The sequence below is a fragment of the Penaeus chinensis genome, chromosome 24 (assembly GCF_019202785.1).
Source record: "Penaeus chinensis breed Huanghai No. 1 chromosome 24, ASM1920278v2, whole genome shotgun sequence".
Classification (NCBI taxonomy): Eukaryota; Metazoa; Arthropoda; class Malacostraca; order Decapoda; family Penaeidae; genus Penaeus; species Penaeus chinensis.
Window position 1 is genome coordinate 31,333,597 of NC_061842.1, and position 15,347 is coordinate 31,348,943.

Here is a 15,347-nt window from a genome sequence, read left to right on the forward strand (position 1 = left end):
TTTGGTTACAGTTTTAATGAAAGAAAATCTACATGAAACTTAGAATAGAATCAGAAATATAATGGAAATGTTACACTTATTACAATAAATGGACATGAGTTTTATATAAACATTTTTTTGTGAGTCACTCTTAAAGGTATAAATGATTCTAAAATGACTCAGCACAACAAAAACTTCATCATTGTTCCAATTCAACAACAGGAAAAACAAAATAATAATAACAAGCATTACATGTGAAAGATAAACAAGAGATGTACAGAGAAATTAAACCTCTTGAAGTTCATTTCATATAAAGAAACAACAGAAGTCTATAGAAACATTTTAATCCTTAAGCATATTTCTTATGTTCTTTATAATCTGTTTCATAAAATGCTAAGTCAAAAGTCAACATAGTTGAACCTATGCCTGATTAGTCTACACAGAGAAGCCACATCTGTCAAGAATATGAATCAGCAAGTCCCTGTTATTTATAGCATTAACATGTTACCCTCCCCCCCCTCACAACTCCTTCCTTTGGATAGACAGGATGTCAGACACAATCCAAGTGTTACTCAATAGTAGCTCCAACACCTCAAATAAAAATGGCACTGTTTAGGTGAATGTATTGTACCACCTATGTCAATGAGTAAGAGAAGTCTTCTGCTTATTTGGATGATAGTACTATTTACCAATTGGCCATGTGTGCAACCACATGCTGCAAAACTGACTCTTACTGAATATGCCAGTAAACCAACTTGGGGGTTTTGTGTTAATATGTGGATGCCCAGTTGTTATACTGATCAGTGTTCATTTCTTAAAACTGCTCTAAGTGACTAGCAGTAATATTTCTAAGACTTTTTTATTTAATATCTATGGCAAAAGAAGAATATCAGATTGGAAATGCCTCTTTTTGAACTATATTCTCTGCTTTTGTACCGTCCCAGGTTTCAGATGTGATATTAGAAGACCCAATGTATGGTCTCAGCATCTCTTACAAATTAATTCAGTTTTGAAGACATTACAAGTCAACTTAGATAGAAAAGACTACTATGAAAAATATAGTCCTTTTGTTATTTATTTTCATCACAGTTTTGGATTAAGGTAAAGACTGGACATTAAACTTAATTGCTTTTACTCCTTAAAATTTAACAATCAATATTGTTTTAAAAGGAAGAATAATTTTAATGTATGGGCAGCATGTGATATAATCCACATGATTTTGCCAACTACAAGTTCTGTTACTCTAAGAAATTTATATAAAAATGTAGTCTATTCCTAACTGTTTTTCACACCAAGAAAAATACATTTCTGAAGCAAATTTCCTTCTTCAAAAACTGTTTATTTGGAATCTGGAATGGAATGCAATTCAGGACTGAAATGCTAAACCCTAACCTATTTTTGAACTATCACAGTATTAAGTATATAAACCAAATGCTTATTACAGTGAAGAATCTTTGTTCTGTTATAAAAAAAGTGGCATATAAAGAGAAATGCTTCACATTATCATCAATAAAGCCATTATAAGAACTAATCACTATCTATCAGGCACTCATGATTTTAGCAGATGCCTCTTATCACCACTGGTCTAAGGCCTTCCAGTCATTATGACTCCTGGAAGGTAATGAGCACCATGACTATAATAATAACAATTATAATGATGATAACACTGACAATAATAATAATGATAATAATAATAATGATTATAACACTAGTAATAATAAAGATGACAATCAAAACAAAAATAAAATAATAATCATGACACTAACAATAATAAAAAATAATAAAGAGCATTAATAATGATAATGATGCTAATGATGATAATAATAATAATAATAATAATGACAATAATGCCACCACCAAATATGGGCACACTATCTAACACTGCAGTCAGCTAACACAGTATTGCAAAATCTTCAACCAAAATAAGTATAGAAAGAGTTCTTTAGCGAGTTGCACGCTGGTTGTTAGCAAGATCAGATATCTTGTTCTCGGCAAGCGACAGCCTTTGCTCAAGGATGACGACAGTTTGGGTTAAGGTGTCAAGCTGGGTGATGATGTGCTGGAGAGAGCTCTGCATCTGCTGCAGGGTGGCTGCATTGTCCTCCTGGCTGCCTCCTCCACTTTTCTGGATGGAGAATATTATTTCTATATTATTCTTCCCTAAAAAATTACACATGCTTTAAAGGGAATTCCCTCAAAGAAAAAGGAATCAAAGACACTTGCCCAAACAAAAATAAATCACTCTTAGATGTAATCTATCACAAAATAATTTCCCTCAACATCATAACCTGTGTTTATATACTGCACTTCACTCAATACAACCGATCATTATACGCTAAAACATTTACTTAATCTCACACTAACAGAAGCTTGTTCCCTTGGTTGATCAAATGACTATTTACTGGGTGGAGGATCCCTGTCTTATCAAATGCTTACATTTTTCCCAAAGGGTATCAGACTGCAGCCCTAGACTGAAAAACAAGGAACTATTAAGCATAGCTTTTAGTCCTGCTAATGAGCAATGAATACACATAAGAAAAATATAAGAAAGAAAGAAAGAAGAAAAAGAGGAAGAAGAGGAAGAAGGAGACGAAGAAGAAGCAGAAAAGAAGAAAAGAAGAAGAAATAGAAGCAGTGGCAGAAGGTGAAGCAGAAGAAGAAGAATTAAAGATCATCTCTTTATCAGTAAAGCATAACTTTCATGCCTACAAGCACTCACCTGGTTCCCATTAACATCGCTGCTATGGGATCTCCCTTTTGCTCCAGCACGACTCTCAACAGTGGTAACTTCCTCTTCCTCTTCTGACGAATCATCAGGTACTGAGACTGTTACATCCAGGGGCTGCCTGTGAGACACGTCCTGTGTCACATCCAGGCTCTCACACTGATCCACAGGCTCAAAGTTGGTCTTCCATACCATCACCTGTGCAGGTAAAGCATTTTTGTAGTATGGCTTATTATAAAAAACAAAAACAAATGAATAAAGAATAAAAGGAAAAAAGATACCCAGTTCCACTTTGTGAATTTGTGAAAAATCTTGAATGAAAATCATGGGACTAAATTTAATAGGGTATGAGCCTGATCTACACTGTAAATAGAATCACAAGGTAAGTTTCTGAACATGGAATTGATGTAAAAATGCACATACACAACTGCATGCATTCCAGAGACACAGACACACAAAAATACAAATATAACATCATGCTAGACCAATTCTTTTACTTCCCCTCTTCAAGTACAAGCAGAAACAGCATTACCCACTTACTAAAATAAATACTAAAGTAAGCATTAAATCAGTAAAATAAAATAAAACAAATACAAAAAGTATAGATTGCTATACCTGCTTGTCATTTCCACCAGAAGCAAAATAATCTCCATTGCTAGCAAAGCCGCAGCAGGTGACAGCGCCTTGGTGTCCGTGGAGGGTATAGATGGGCCGTCCTTCAAGCAGGTCAAGCAGCTTCAAAGTACCATCTGCAGAGCTGGTTAGGAGAAGGTGTCCTGGCAATGGATAGCACGAAAAGATCAATTACAATGTTTCAAAAAAATTATAAATAAAAAATATATAATAATAATAATAATAAATCAATCAATAAATAAAAATAAATTACAGAACGAGTAATATGAATAATTTACTTTAATGCTTTCAAGGATATATTAAAGGCATAACTTTTTTGCCCTCTTAGGTTTCACAATTTCTGACAACACATGCATACTTATCTCCCTCTAATATACAACAAACCTAAATTTTAGCATGTAAAACAGGTGTCAGAATATAAATTTCTTTACACGAGCTGCTGACTTTACAAAAGAAGCTTCAGTCTACAAGAAAAAATGATAACTATGATTCTCTTTTCTAAAATATTGCATTTAAAAGCCAGCAATATAACCATCATACCTATAGACTTCATCAGCATCAAAAATGAAATACAAAAGGGTCCAAATACAAACCAGATGGATGGAATGAGAGATCATGGACTGGACCAGAGTGGGCAACATAGTGCTGCAACAGTTTTCTTGTACGGATGTCATAGATCTGCACAAAAAACAAGTAAGTTATGTATCATAAACCCAGTCCCTTTTCTTTTTCTTTTAAATCTAATATCATTTGAATCATATCAATCAATAATAAAAAAGTGACAGAAAAAGAAGGGAGAGAAGAAAATGAAAATGAAGAAAGATACGAGAAATCCTGTAACTTACTCTCACTGAGCTGTCTGAACCGGCAGTTGCAATGCAAGTTCCCGAGGGATGGAAAGCAACACGTGTCGTTGAGCCTTTGAGCTCAGGGAAGGTGTGAAGTGTGCTTGCTGACTGGACATCGTGAAGCTTGACTGTCTTATCATCTGCGCAAGACACAAGCATTCGACCATCAGGAGAGAATCGCACACAGCGCACCTGGATGGAAAGAATTGGATATCAACTGTTCATGGTGATAATGATGTTTCCATGAAAACAAAATTAACAGTGGAGTTAGAACATGACTTATTGTGAACAACAATCTTTAGAATGTACTGCAGCCTTTGATTCTAAAATGAAAAATGACCCTTCATAATAAAGTAATAACTTTATGCACATAATTAAGAAAATCATTAATATATAATTCCTCTTCAATAACAAGAACTTTTGCAAAAATACTTTGACAGGCACATCTTGTTCATAGAAACACAAAAGCTTACTCAGAGTGTGTGAGCTACCAGATTCCAATATAAAAGATACCCTTTCAAATACAGGAAAATATCTTATTGTCATTTCATCAATAAAGTAACCAAGATCCTTTGTTACTTACCCAGTTTGTGTGAGATGGCAATGAGCACTCAAACTTGTGGTTGTGGACTTTCCAAATCTTGATGGTTTTGTCATCTGAGCCGGTCACCAATCTCTGGCCATCGGGGGAGAAACTGACAGACCTTACACTTGCATGGTGCGCGCGGAACTCCGTCGAGTCACCTGTAAGAGATGGATAATGTATTTTAAAGCTTTCAATAGGAAATAATTCATTATAGGAATTTTCTTCAGGCAACCATAGCACAGGCCAAATTAAGAAGTTTATAATAGCAATAATTTTTTTTAATATTTAAAATTACCTCTAATGTTTGTGACCCAAAGCCTCACAGTACGATCCCGTGAGGCTGAGGCCATTAAGTTTCCACTTGGTGAAAAGCAGACATCGTAGACAGAGTCAGAGTGACCAACAAATCTGTGAAGGAAAACCATTTAAAATCTATTTAGTGTTTTCCTACTGGAAAAGTTTCATATCAAGAACAAAGATATTATATGTTTAAAAATGTAATAGTCTACGATCTCCCTAGAGAATGAATTTCTTTTTTTTTCATATTCCTTATTTCCTAAATATAAAGAATGATGTGAAACTGCAAATCAATTACAACTCTCTTGACATAACTTAAAGTCTCATAACAACTCAACTCCTGAATAACCTCATCGCTAACAACCATTAATGACTACGAATACAAATCCAAAGCAGCCCAACCTGTACGCTCGAATTTGCTGCTTGAAGTTCCAGACCATGACTGTGTGATCCAGGGAAGAGGACACCAGCTGCTTGCCATTGGGGCTGAAGTCGAGAGCCGTGACGACATCCCGGTGGCCACGGAAATGTCTCTCTAGGGTTGGATCCTCACTGCTCATTTTGTGTTATTTCCTTTAAGAGAGACAGCAAAGTCAGGTGGTTTTAGGTAAGATACTGACACAGATTTAAAATATGAAATCAGTGGAATATGTCTTCACAATGTTGGTAATTTACCATTAAATATAATTATTCTAAAAGCATTTCCTACAGCTTTATTGGACTGGATAAATATATCAACATAAAATTTTACTTATACAAAAAGAAAGTTTCTGTTCTAGAAATGAACCAATCAAACTCAGCTGAAATTATATAAACATTACCATAACAGATTAAATTTTTCTCATGTCAAAATCAGAAAGCTGTCAAATAAAACTGGATCGCAACATTTGGGGGGTATATATAAATATAAATACACACATATATACATATATACATATAGACAGACACACACACACACACACACACACACACACACACACACACACACACACACACACACACACACACACACACACACACACACACACACACACACACATATATATAGAAACAACTTAATTAATTCAATATAATTTAAAATAAGATATGACACACAAAGAAAATTAATACATACTGTCAAGCTAAATATATTAAGTACACTACAAATCCTATATCAATACAGATATAAATGATCACATACACACAAGCTACACACACACACACACACACATAAAAAAGGTAAATCTCTATGAAAAGAAAGACAGAAAGAAGGAGAGAAAACAACTTCAGAATTCCTTATCACCTGCTTAGTAATTAATCAACTGTTTATTCATTTGCTATTACCATTCATTTATCATCACTTACTTATCAATACCCAAGAAAAACACAGAAATAAATAATCAACAGAACAACAATTATACAGAATAACAAGTCTGAGACCAATTCGTACTGAAAACGACTGAGGCAAAGTAGATATCAAATTTTGGTGTAAAGGCTCTAGAATTAGTTTTATCACACTCCTTTATCTCAACAACCCCAAAATTAATAATTTTTCATAGCTTTCCTTTGCAAGAATTGCCGTGTGATATATGTTTCAGAAGACCATGCATTCAAAATCTGCTTCATTGTGACTGGCACAGAATTCCAGCTCCTGCAAAGTCCCGCAAACTGCTATCACATAAAATATGACAGAATGAGTAAATTTCAAGTTTCAATTAGCATGTCAAATAACTTTATTTCTTTTTATTTGCGATGGTGTACACAGACGAATAGTTTCTCGGATTTATTCACTCTGCCATTGCATATATTACTTTCCTTACAAAAGATAGCTAGATGAAACTTAACTGTTACCGACGGAATTTGCAAACCTCCCTGGCAACTCATTACCAATTAAGAAAGCAGTACAAACTCTTTGCTGACGGAATATACAAGGTGAAGGTTTACTGGCCCTTGCCAGAGGGTAAGGTACGGAGGCCATAGAAATTACTTGACAATGAGTTTCTGCTCTATGGGATTTCATAGCAGTCTTTCCATTACATATCACTGTAAGTTTAAATAGGATTTGGACATAACAAAGCCACTGCTATTGCTGTTATTGAACAGATTACAACAGAGACTGGTAGTCATATTTAATATGCTAATGCCAGTCATTACATGCTCTAGAACAACTCTGCCATGCATATACGACATGAAATAGTAAATACAGAAATTGTATTACTAGCTTTTGTCTTTGTGTATCATTTTAGCCACAGATATAACACATAAAACCAGTCACCGTTTTCGAATTCGAAAAAAATGTCACAATACAGTAATCTAACGATTTTTTTTTTGCTCTCTCATCCATACCTTATAAAACTCTACAAATCCCAGCAAGCTACAAGCCTCTCGCGCCACTGAAGTAAACGAAATAAAATAACTCTTCCCCCCAAAAAAATAAAACATAACAGACCAAACCAGACAGACAAACACCTCGGAAAATTCAAACCTTGAGAACCCGAGCGCCAAAATCCCTCCTCCAACTCTCACCAACAAAACACCTCCAACAACAGACAAACCCCAACACACGCCCTCCCCAACAACTAACCCCTCCCCCTAAAAAAAAAACCCGAAGAAAACCCCCCAAAATACGAACCAGAGCCACTCAGAAGACGGAGGAGCTCTCGTCCCGCCTCGTGCGCCGCGGAAGCCTCTGTTTATGTTTACGAATTCGAATTTCCCGCCGCGGGAGACTGGCGGGGGGGGGGGGGGGGGGGGTGGGGGGCATGGGGGGAATGGGGATGAGAGGGGGGAGGGTGATGATGATATTGGGGGGTAATGGTGATAATGGGGGGGTGATGATGATGATAATGATAATGTTGATTGTCATAAGGATACTGGCATTGGTGATAATATTCACGATGTTATTTGTGATAATGTTGATGATGATGGTGATGATGATGATGATGATGATGATGATGATGATGATGATAATGATAATGATAATGATAATGATAATGATAATGATAATGATAATGATAATGATAATGATAATGACAATTACAATTATAATGATAATGATTCTGATTAAAGTGATGATGATGATTATGGTAATGATGATCATGATCATGATCGAATATGACAATGTTAATTATATCTAGATGATAATAATGATTTCTAATAAGCACCTCCTCAGCGACGAGTATCATGAAATCCTACACACAAGAGGATTAGAAAGAAAAATGGTAATCTTTTGACCCAAAAGAAATAAAAATCAAGGGACGGAAGTCTCGTTTTACTGCCTTGCCTTACCATCAAGCAATTCTAATAATGGCCATAGTGATGATAATAACAATGTCAGTGATGGTCACGTATTTACAATATACGCTAAACTATAATAGTAGTTTTTTAGTTTTTATAAACTACTTAACAGTAATAATAGTAATGATAATAATCACACTGAGAATGGTGATGCTAGTAGTAGTTATATGGAGAAATGTGTTTATTTCGAACAATCATAATTTACAAAAATGTTATAATACGTTTGATTGATAATTATTAGAATGCCTTTAGCATATGTTATTAATGAAATTATTCTCATACTTTTCTATCTACAGCATGTTACTAATGATGAATGACAAAGTTTTTCACTAGTATAATAGCGTTATTATTTCATAATTATCTCGATTTGAGAATGGAGAAATTTAGAGCAACGAAAATGTCTCCCCTAAAAAATAAACGTTTTCTTTAAGCACAATCAAGCGCTGTCGTTTTCTCCGGCCATTGAAATAAAGGGATAACTTGCTTTATAATTCCGGCGAGGTAGGCGGTGTGTGTCTTTCTCCGAGTTAGCAATATAAAAGGCTCGATTTTGCTAGAAATTTTCAGATCCTTGTGGCAGCATCGGTATCGTCTCTGACTCCCAGTTCCAGGGCCCGGGATCGAGACCAGGGTTAACCCTCTTTCTTAGGGAAAAGTTAACAGGTGTTTCTCGACACCTGCTCGTGTTTGGCGGTTCACGAGTGTTCTCCACGGAGATAACGTCCCCCTCTCGAGGTCAGAGGTCACTCAGGTCGGCAGCTATGCGGAAAGGCAGCAGCTGACCCACATGGATTGATAAATCCAGTAAGCTGGCTCTGGCTGGCCAATCGGTAGCTGTTTTGTTTTTATTTGATAATAATAATAATAATAGTAATTATAATAATAAGAATAATAATGATAATAATAATAATAATAATAATAATAATAATAATGATAAATGATAATAATAATGATGGTGATAATATTAATGATAATAATAATAATAATAATAATAATAATAATAATAATAATAATAATAACAATAATAATAATAATAATAATAACAATAATTAATGATAATGATAATAATGAGAAAATACTATTACTACTACTACTAATGATAATGATAATGAGAAAATACTACTACTACTACTACTACTACTACTACTACTACTAATGATAATAAGAATGAGATAATAATAATAGTAATAATGATAATGATAATAATTATGATAAAAGTAATAATAATAATAATGATAACAATAGTAATAATAATAAAACTATATCGATAATAGAATGGAAATGATAACAGAGAATAGAGGTAAAAATAATGCTAATGATAACAAAAATAATCATAATTAATATAATGACAATGATAAGAGCAATAATAATGATGATGGATGAAAATCATCATCATGGTAATATCAATAGTATTATTTTTTTCTCTCTCTTAGTCTCTATCTATCTATCTTTTTATCATTTTCTTTGTCTGTCTCTCCTATTGCCTGCATGTCAGTATCTCGCAGTCTCTTATTAATAATGATAATACTGATGATACTGGTAATACTAATAATAATAGTAATAACAATAATGATGATGATGATTTTACAACATGGTGCAGTGTTATTAGGAATATAATAGTAATAATAAAAATTGATAATAACGATAATAATAATTATATAATAATAATAATAATAATAATGTTAATGATAATAATAATAGTAATAATGTTAATGATAATGATAATAGTAATAATGTTAATGATAATAATAATAGTAATAATGTTAATGATAATAATAATAGTAATAATGTTAATGATAATGATAATAGTAATAATGTTAATGATGCTCATAATAATTATGATAAAAGTAATAATAATAATAATGATAACAATGGTAAAATGGTAATAATAATAAAATTATACCGATAATGTAATGGAAATGATAACAGATGATAAAGGTAAATATAATCTGACGATAATAGTAATAATCATAATTAATATAATGACAATGATAAGAGCAATAATAATGATGAGGGATAAAAATCATCATTATGGTAATATCAATATTATTTTTTTCTCACTCTTTGTCTCTATCTATCTATCTGTTTATCTTCTCTCTGTCTGTTTGTCTGGCTGTCTCTCCTACTGCCTGCATGTCAGTATCTCGCAATCTCTTCTTTTTTTCATATGCACTCTGATGATTTCTCACAAACGTTATCAATAATGTATTAAAACGTTTGGTCAATCAATATTAGTTCGTTGACAGCATATGAATTGAACGAAATATTCTATCAGGATATTACTTTATAATTGTCTATATTTGAGACAGGGAGAAATGATAGCGGAACGACAAAGTTTCCCCCTAAAATATAAACATTTTCTTTGGACGCAAAATACATGCGTGGGAAATATAACGCAACGAAAAGGTTTCCCCTAAAAGAATTAACCGTTTTCTGTAAGCACAATCAAGCGCTGTCGTTTTCTCCGGCCATTGAAATAAAGGGATAACTTGCTTTATAATTCCGGCGAGGTAGGCGGTGTGTGTCTTTCTCCGAGTTAGCAATATAAAAGGCTCGATTTTGCTAGAAATTTTCAGATCCTTGTGGCAGCATCGGTATCGTCTCTGACTCCCAGTTCCAGGGCCCGGGATCGAGACCAGGGTTAACCCTCTTTCTTAGGGAAAAGTTAACAGGTGTTTCTCGACACCTGCTCGTGTTTGGCGGTTCACGAGTGTTCTCCACGGAGATAACGTCCCCCTCTCGAGGTCAGAGGTCACTCAGGTCGGCAGCTATGCGGAAAGGCAGCAGCGGACCCACATGGATTGATAAATTCAGTAAGCTGGTTCTGGCTGGCCAATCGGTAGCTGTTTTGTTTTAATTTTAAACATGGGATTCAAATACAAATTCATAAGAAAAAACAACAACAATAATAATGATTATAATAATAATGATAATAATAATAATAATAACATTAATAACAACAATAATAATAATAGCAACAATAATAACAATTATAATGATGATGATAATAATAACAATAATAATGATAATAATAATGATAACAATAATAATGATAACAATAATAATGATGATATGATAATAATAATAATGATGATAATGATAATAATAATAATAATAATAGTAATAATAATAATAATAGCATTATTAATAATAATAATATAATGAGAATGAGAATGGTGACACTTGTGCTACCTAGCACCCTTTCGAGTGCTGTTACTACTTACCACCTTAGATATTCCCTTAAGTAAAATGGTAACAAGTGGAATACAACCTAGATTTATTCACGCGTATTGGCCACTGTATTTGTATTCCTCTCTCTCCAGAGCGGGCTCAGTGTTAAATGATGCATCCAAATTTTACGTAGGATTTCACTTTTTGTAACTACACTCTATTTCAGTAATATATTAATTGGTTATTATAAACAGATGAAATAGCGTTATACATTTAATGGAGTTACTTACTTATACAAGGAATTTCCTCGTCCCCTGACGATTACAAGTCTTTCCTTGCAGACACTGAGTGATGCAGACCCTTGTCTATGTCACTTCGAGTTTCACGGAATTCAGTACGGTTTTAACCGGAATTAGGGAAATCTACAAAAAATAAATTACGAACGATCACGTTCGACGACGGTAAGTAATGAACTGCGTCGCGAGTGCCACACAAGCGCCCTGGCCTCTCCTGACCCTGCTGACCCAGCATAGAGCACAGTGGTGGTTTTGTTTACAAGACCTGTAGATTATTAACCTTATGTCCCCGAGACGAAGTGTCTATAGTACCTTGTAAAACACTAAAGACTTATCCCCTCCATAGGATCAACACCACACTCTATAGCTTCAACGGAAGGTGGTGTTATCATTATTATTGTTTGTAGTAGTAGTAATAGCAGTAATAGTATTTTCTCATTATTACTCCGGAAGGCCTAATATTCCTCAGGACTCTGTAATAAACACAGCTTCGTGGGTTTTTAACTCTGCAATAAACACAACACCGTGGCTTTTCAACTCTGCAGTAAACACAGCACCGTGGGTTTTTTATTCTAATAATACTGTATCGTGGGTTTTTAACTCTGTAATAAACACAACACCGTAGGTTTTTAACCGTGGTTTTAACCGCACAGTGATTCCAACACAACATCACATATTGCTGCAGTTTTCCCTCTTTTGCTTTTTATCGCGGAATGAAGCACTCTCGAGAATACCAAAACGAGAGCACGAACACTACATCTGCTCTATATAAGTTAAGTTAAGTAAATTTATATACCACCCTGGCTATCTGCTCAGGCGTGGGCACTCATGAATACAGTTTTACATATATCTGGCACAGTACAGTAGTCTGTGACTACTGTAATTGTACATGGTAACATACAAATATAAATCATACATAAATATTACGTTGATATGCTTTTGCCACTGAGTTTACATAACACTGTTATTTAACTCTGCATTTAGTTTTACATAGTAAATCTATCTTCCAATGTATCAGATGATATGAAATATTCACATATTTCTTTATACTTCATGTTAGGTGATTAGGTGTTAGGTGGCTGTATCACATGCCATCCCGTGATATAATGCTCAAGCGTGCGCTTGTTTTCTTCGCCTACATTTAGATTCATCTGCACTTCTTGCACCGTGCAGTTGCCAGTACAGTCTGTAACCTAAACGTATTCTGGCAATAACCACGTCACATTCGATTTCGGTGCTACCCATAGGAAGGCTTACTATCTCTATACTGATCGTAGTGCTTATGGTACAGCTTTCAGGCCTTTGGGTGTTCGTCAGATCTACTAGTTCTTCCTTATGAAAACTTTTCAATATGGCAAGAGGTATCCCAAGATCTACGTACACAGTATCTTTCCTGCAGGCTTCCTTCGCCAATTTATCTACGTGGCCGTGCTTGCTTATGCCAACATGAGATGGTATCAATACAAATTGAATGTTGAAATTGCCCTCTCTTGCATAATTTACGTTACGTTTAATGCAACTCACAATTTCCTCATCGCCACCTGCATTGAAAGAATTCAGTGTCCGAAGAGCACTCTGAGAGTCACAGAAAACTACTCCAGAGCCCCGAGACATTAAGAATTCCGTTGCCAACTCCGTTTGTGTATTGCTGGTCCAATTTTGCACTCTCATATTAACTTGATGTTGTAGTAAGCCATTTTTTGTATACAACACAAGCACACCCAGCTTTGTATCCAGACTGTACGGATTCGTCAACGTAACGTTCGTATACATCATCGCCCATAGATTATGTGTTCCTTTATTGTTGCTAACGCAATTTGTTTTAACACGCAGTTCTGTTCATTTTTTTTTTTTTTTTGTGGTAGACATGTAAGGTGCGCGATCAATTTTGAATTTTTCCATGGTGGAATGGATCGAACCTGTGGTATTTTACTAATTGGGACATTGAGCTTGAGCACTGTAATGTTCATGGAGATTTTGTGTATCAGAGGGCGCGCGTGTGTGTGATTAGTCACGTCTGCTTGCGTGATTTTATGTTGCAGTTGTTTTTGGAAATCTGAAAGAAAGACCCCAAATATGGTGGAAATAAATATTATTCTATCAGAAATGGATGGTCTCTTCTTCAGGGAAAAAGGATCAGGTCTGCATCATTTAAGTTCACCCCCAGATATTTATATTTATGACACATGTCAAGCTCCTGGTCACCTATGCGAAAAGTGGGTTGGGGTATGATGCATGGGTTGAGAGCCATTGTTTTCTTTCAGCAGAGATGACTAATCCACACTCATGAGCCCTTGCTGTGAGTTTGTCGAGAATTATTTGCATCCTCTCTTGTGATGATGCTTTGACACATATGTCATCAGCATAGCATATAATGGATTCACCATCCCCAAGTGGAATATCTACCAGCAGCTTCTGCATGAGGATATTGAACAGCATAGGGCTGAGAACTCCTCCCTGTGGCGTCCCAAGTTCAAAAGATTGTGAAGTGGAACTTCTCGGTCCCCTGAACAAGACACTCGCAGATCTGTTCGAAAGATACATTCTAATCCAGCTCAATAATTTAACCCAGATGCCAAGGCTTACTAATTGTTCTAGGATAACTTCTCTGTTTGCAATGTCAAAAGCTGACTTAAGGTCAAGAAAAACAGTTGATTACGTTGATATGCTTTTGCCACTGTGTTTACATAACACTGTTATTTAACTCTGCATTTAGTTTTACATAGTAAATTTGGGATATAGTACGAGTATATCTTTCAATGTATCATATTCATTGGATTGGATCTTGAAAAGTACTCTGCAAAGCAAAGTTGTGTGCTACATCCCAATAGAAATCTGTACAGTTGTGAGATAATTTACCTTGTAACCTGTACCTGAGTCTGTTTAAAATTATCCTTTCTAGAACTTTACATACACGTGAGGTTAGTGAAGTTGGACGGTATTTATCAGTGTTTGGTTTCGGTATAGGGATGATTAGACTGTGTCCAGGGGCCAGGCAGAAAACCTTGTGACAAACTTAACCTGCACAGGTACAAAAGGGGATTACCAGGTACCTGCGCTATAAGGCGGAGGGCACTATAGGTAATTCCATCCTCACCTGGTGCGGACGCTTTTCTTTTGATTGGTGCATGTTCAGTTCCCACTCAGTAATCTCAGCAAAGTCTGAAGGGTCGGTCTCAGAACATCCAATCTCAATGACAAATTTACTTGCCATTTTAGACTGAGTAAGGTGATTCTAAATATTTGTGGGAAGTGAGCTCGATTTGGACTCCCCAGCCCACTGACTAAGGAGCATATCTGTTTGTGCAAGAGGACTATGGAACTGCGGGGTGTTAGTTGTTTGCCTGAAAGTCGATTTTTTCCAGACCCCAGACATTGAGGTGTTATTGTTAATGCTTTGTGGGAACTGTTCAAAGTGTTCAATCCTTATATGAGTTTTTATTTCCCGTAGATTTTTGTTAGCCTTAAGAAACTGAAAAAGGTTGTAACGGGTATTGTCCTGCTTGTACTTACCAAAAAGCTCCTGAACTCGCCTT

The 15,347-nt window shown here is 35.2% G+C and overlaps 1 protein-coding gene across 2 annotated transcripts; it reads right to left on the reverse strand.

Moving 5' to 3' along the window:
- LOC125038119 (POC1 centriolar protein homolog A-like) lies at positions 1 to 7,737 on the reverse strand. 2 transcript variants are annotated; one of them, XM_047631423.1, is made up of 9 exons: positions 7,680 to 7,737; positions 5,471 to 5,641; positions 5,067 to 5,179; positions 4,769 to 4,929; positions 4,183 to 4,377; positions 3,931 to 4,015; positions 3,320 to 3,480; positions 2,699 to 2,902; positions 1 to 2,104 (listed from the first exon to the last, which is right to left on the reverse strand). In XM_047631423.1, the coding sequence occupies exons 2-9, from the start codon at positions 5,626 to 5,628 to the stop codon at positions 1,922 to 1,924; spliced, it is 1,260 nt and encodes a 419-aa protein (XP_047487379.1). In that variant the 5' UTR covers positions 5,629 to 5,641; positions 7,680 to 7,737; the 3' UTR covers positions 1 to 1,921. The 2 variants fall into 2 exon arrangements, with proteins under 2 accessions (XP_047487379.1, XP_047487380.1); XM_047631424.1 differs by lacking the exon at positions 7,680 to 7,737 and adding an exon at positions 7,533 to 7,551.
- Positions 7,738 to 15,347: the final 7,610 nt, after the last annotated feature.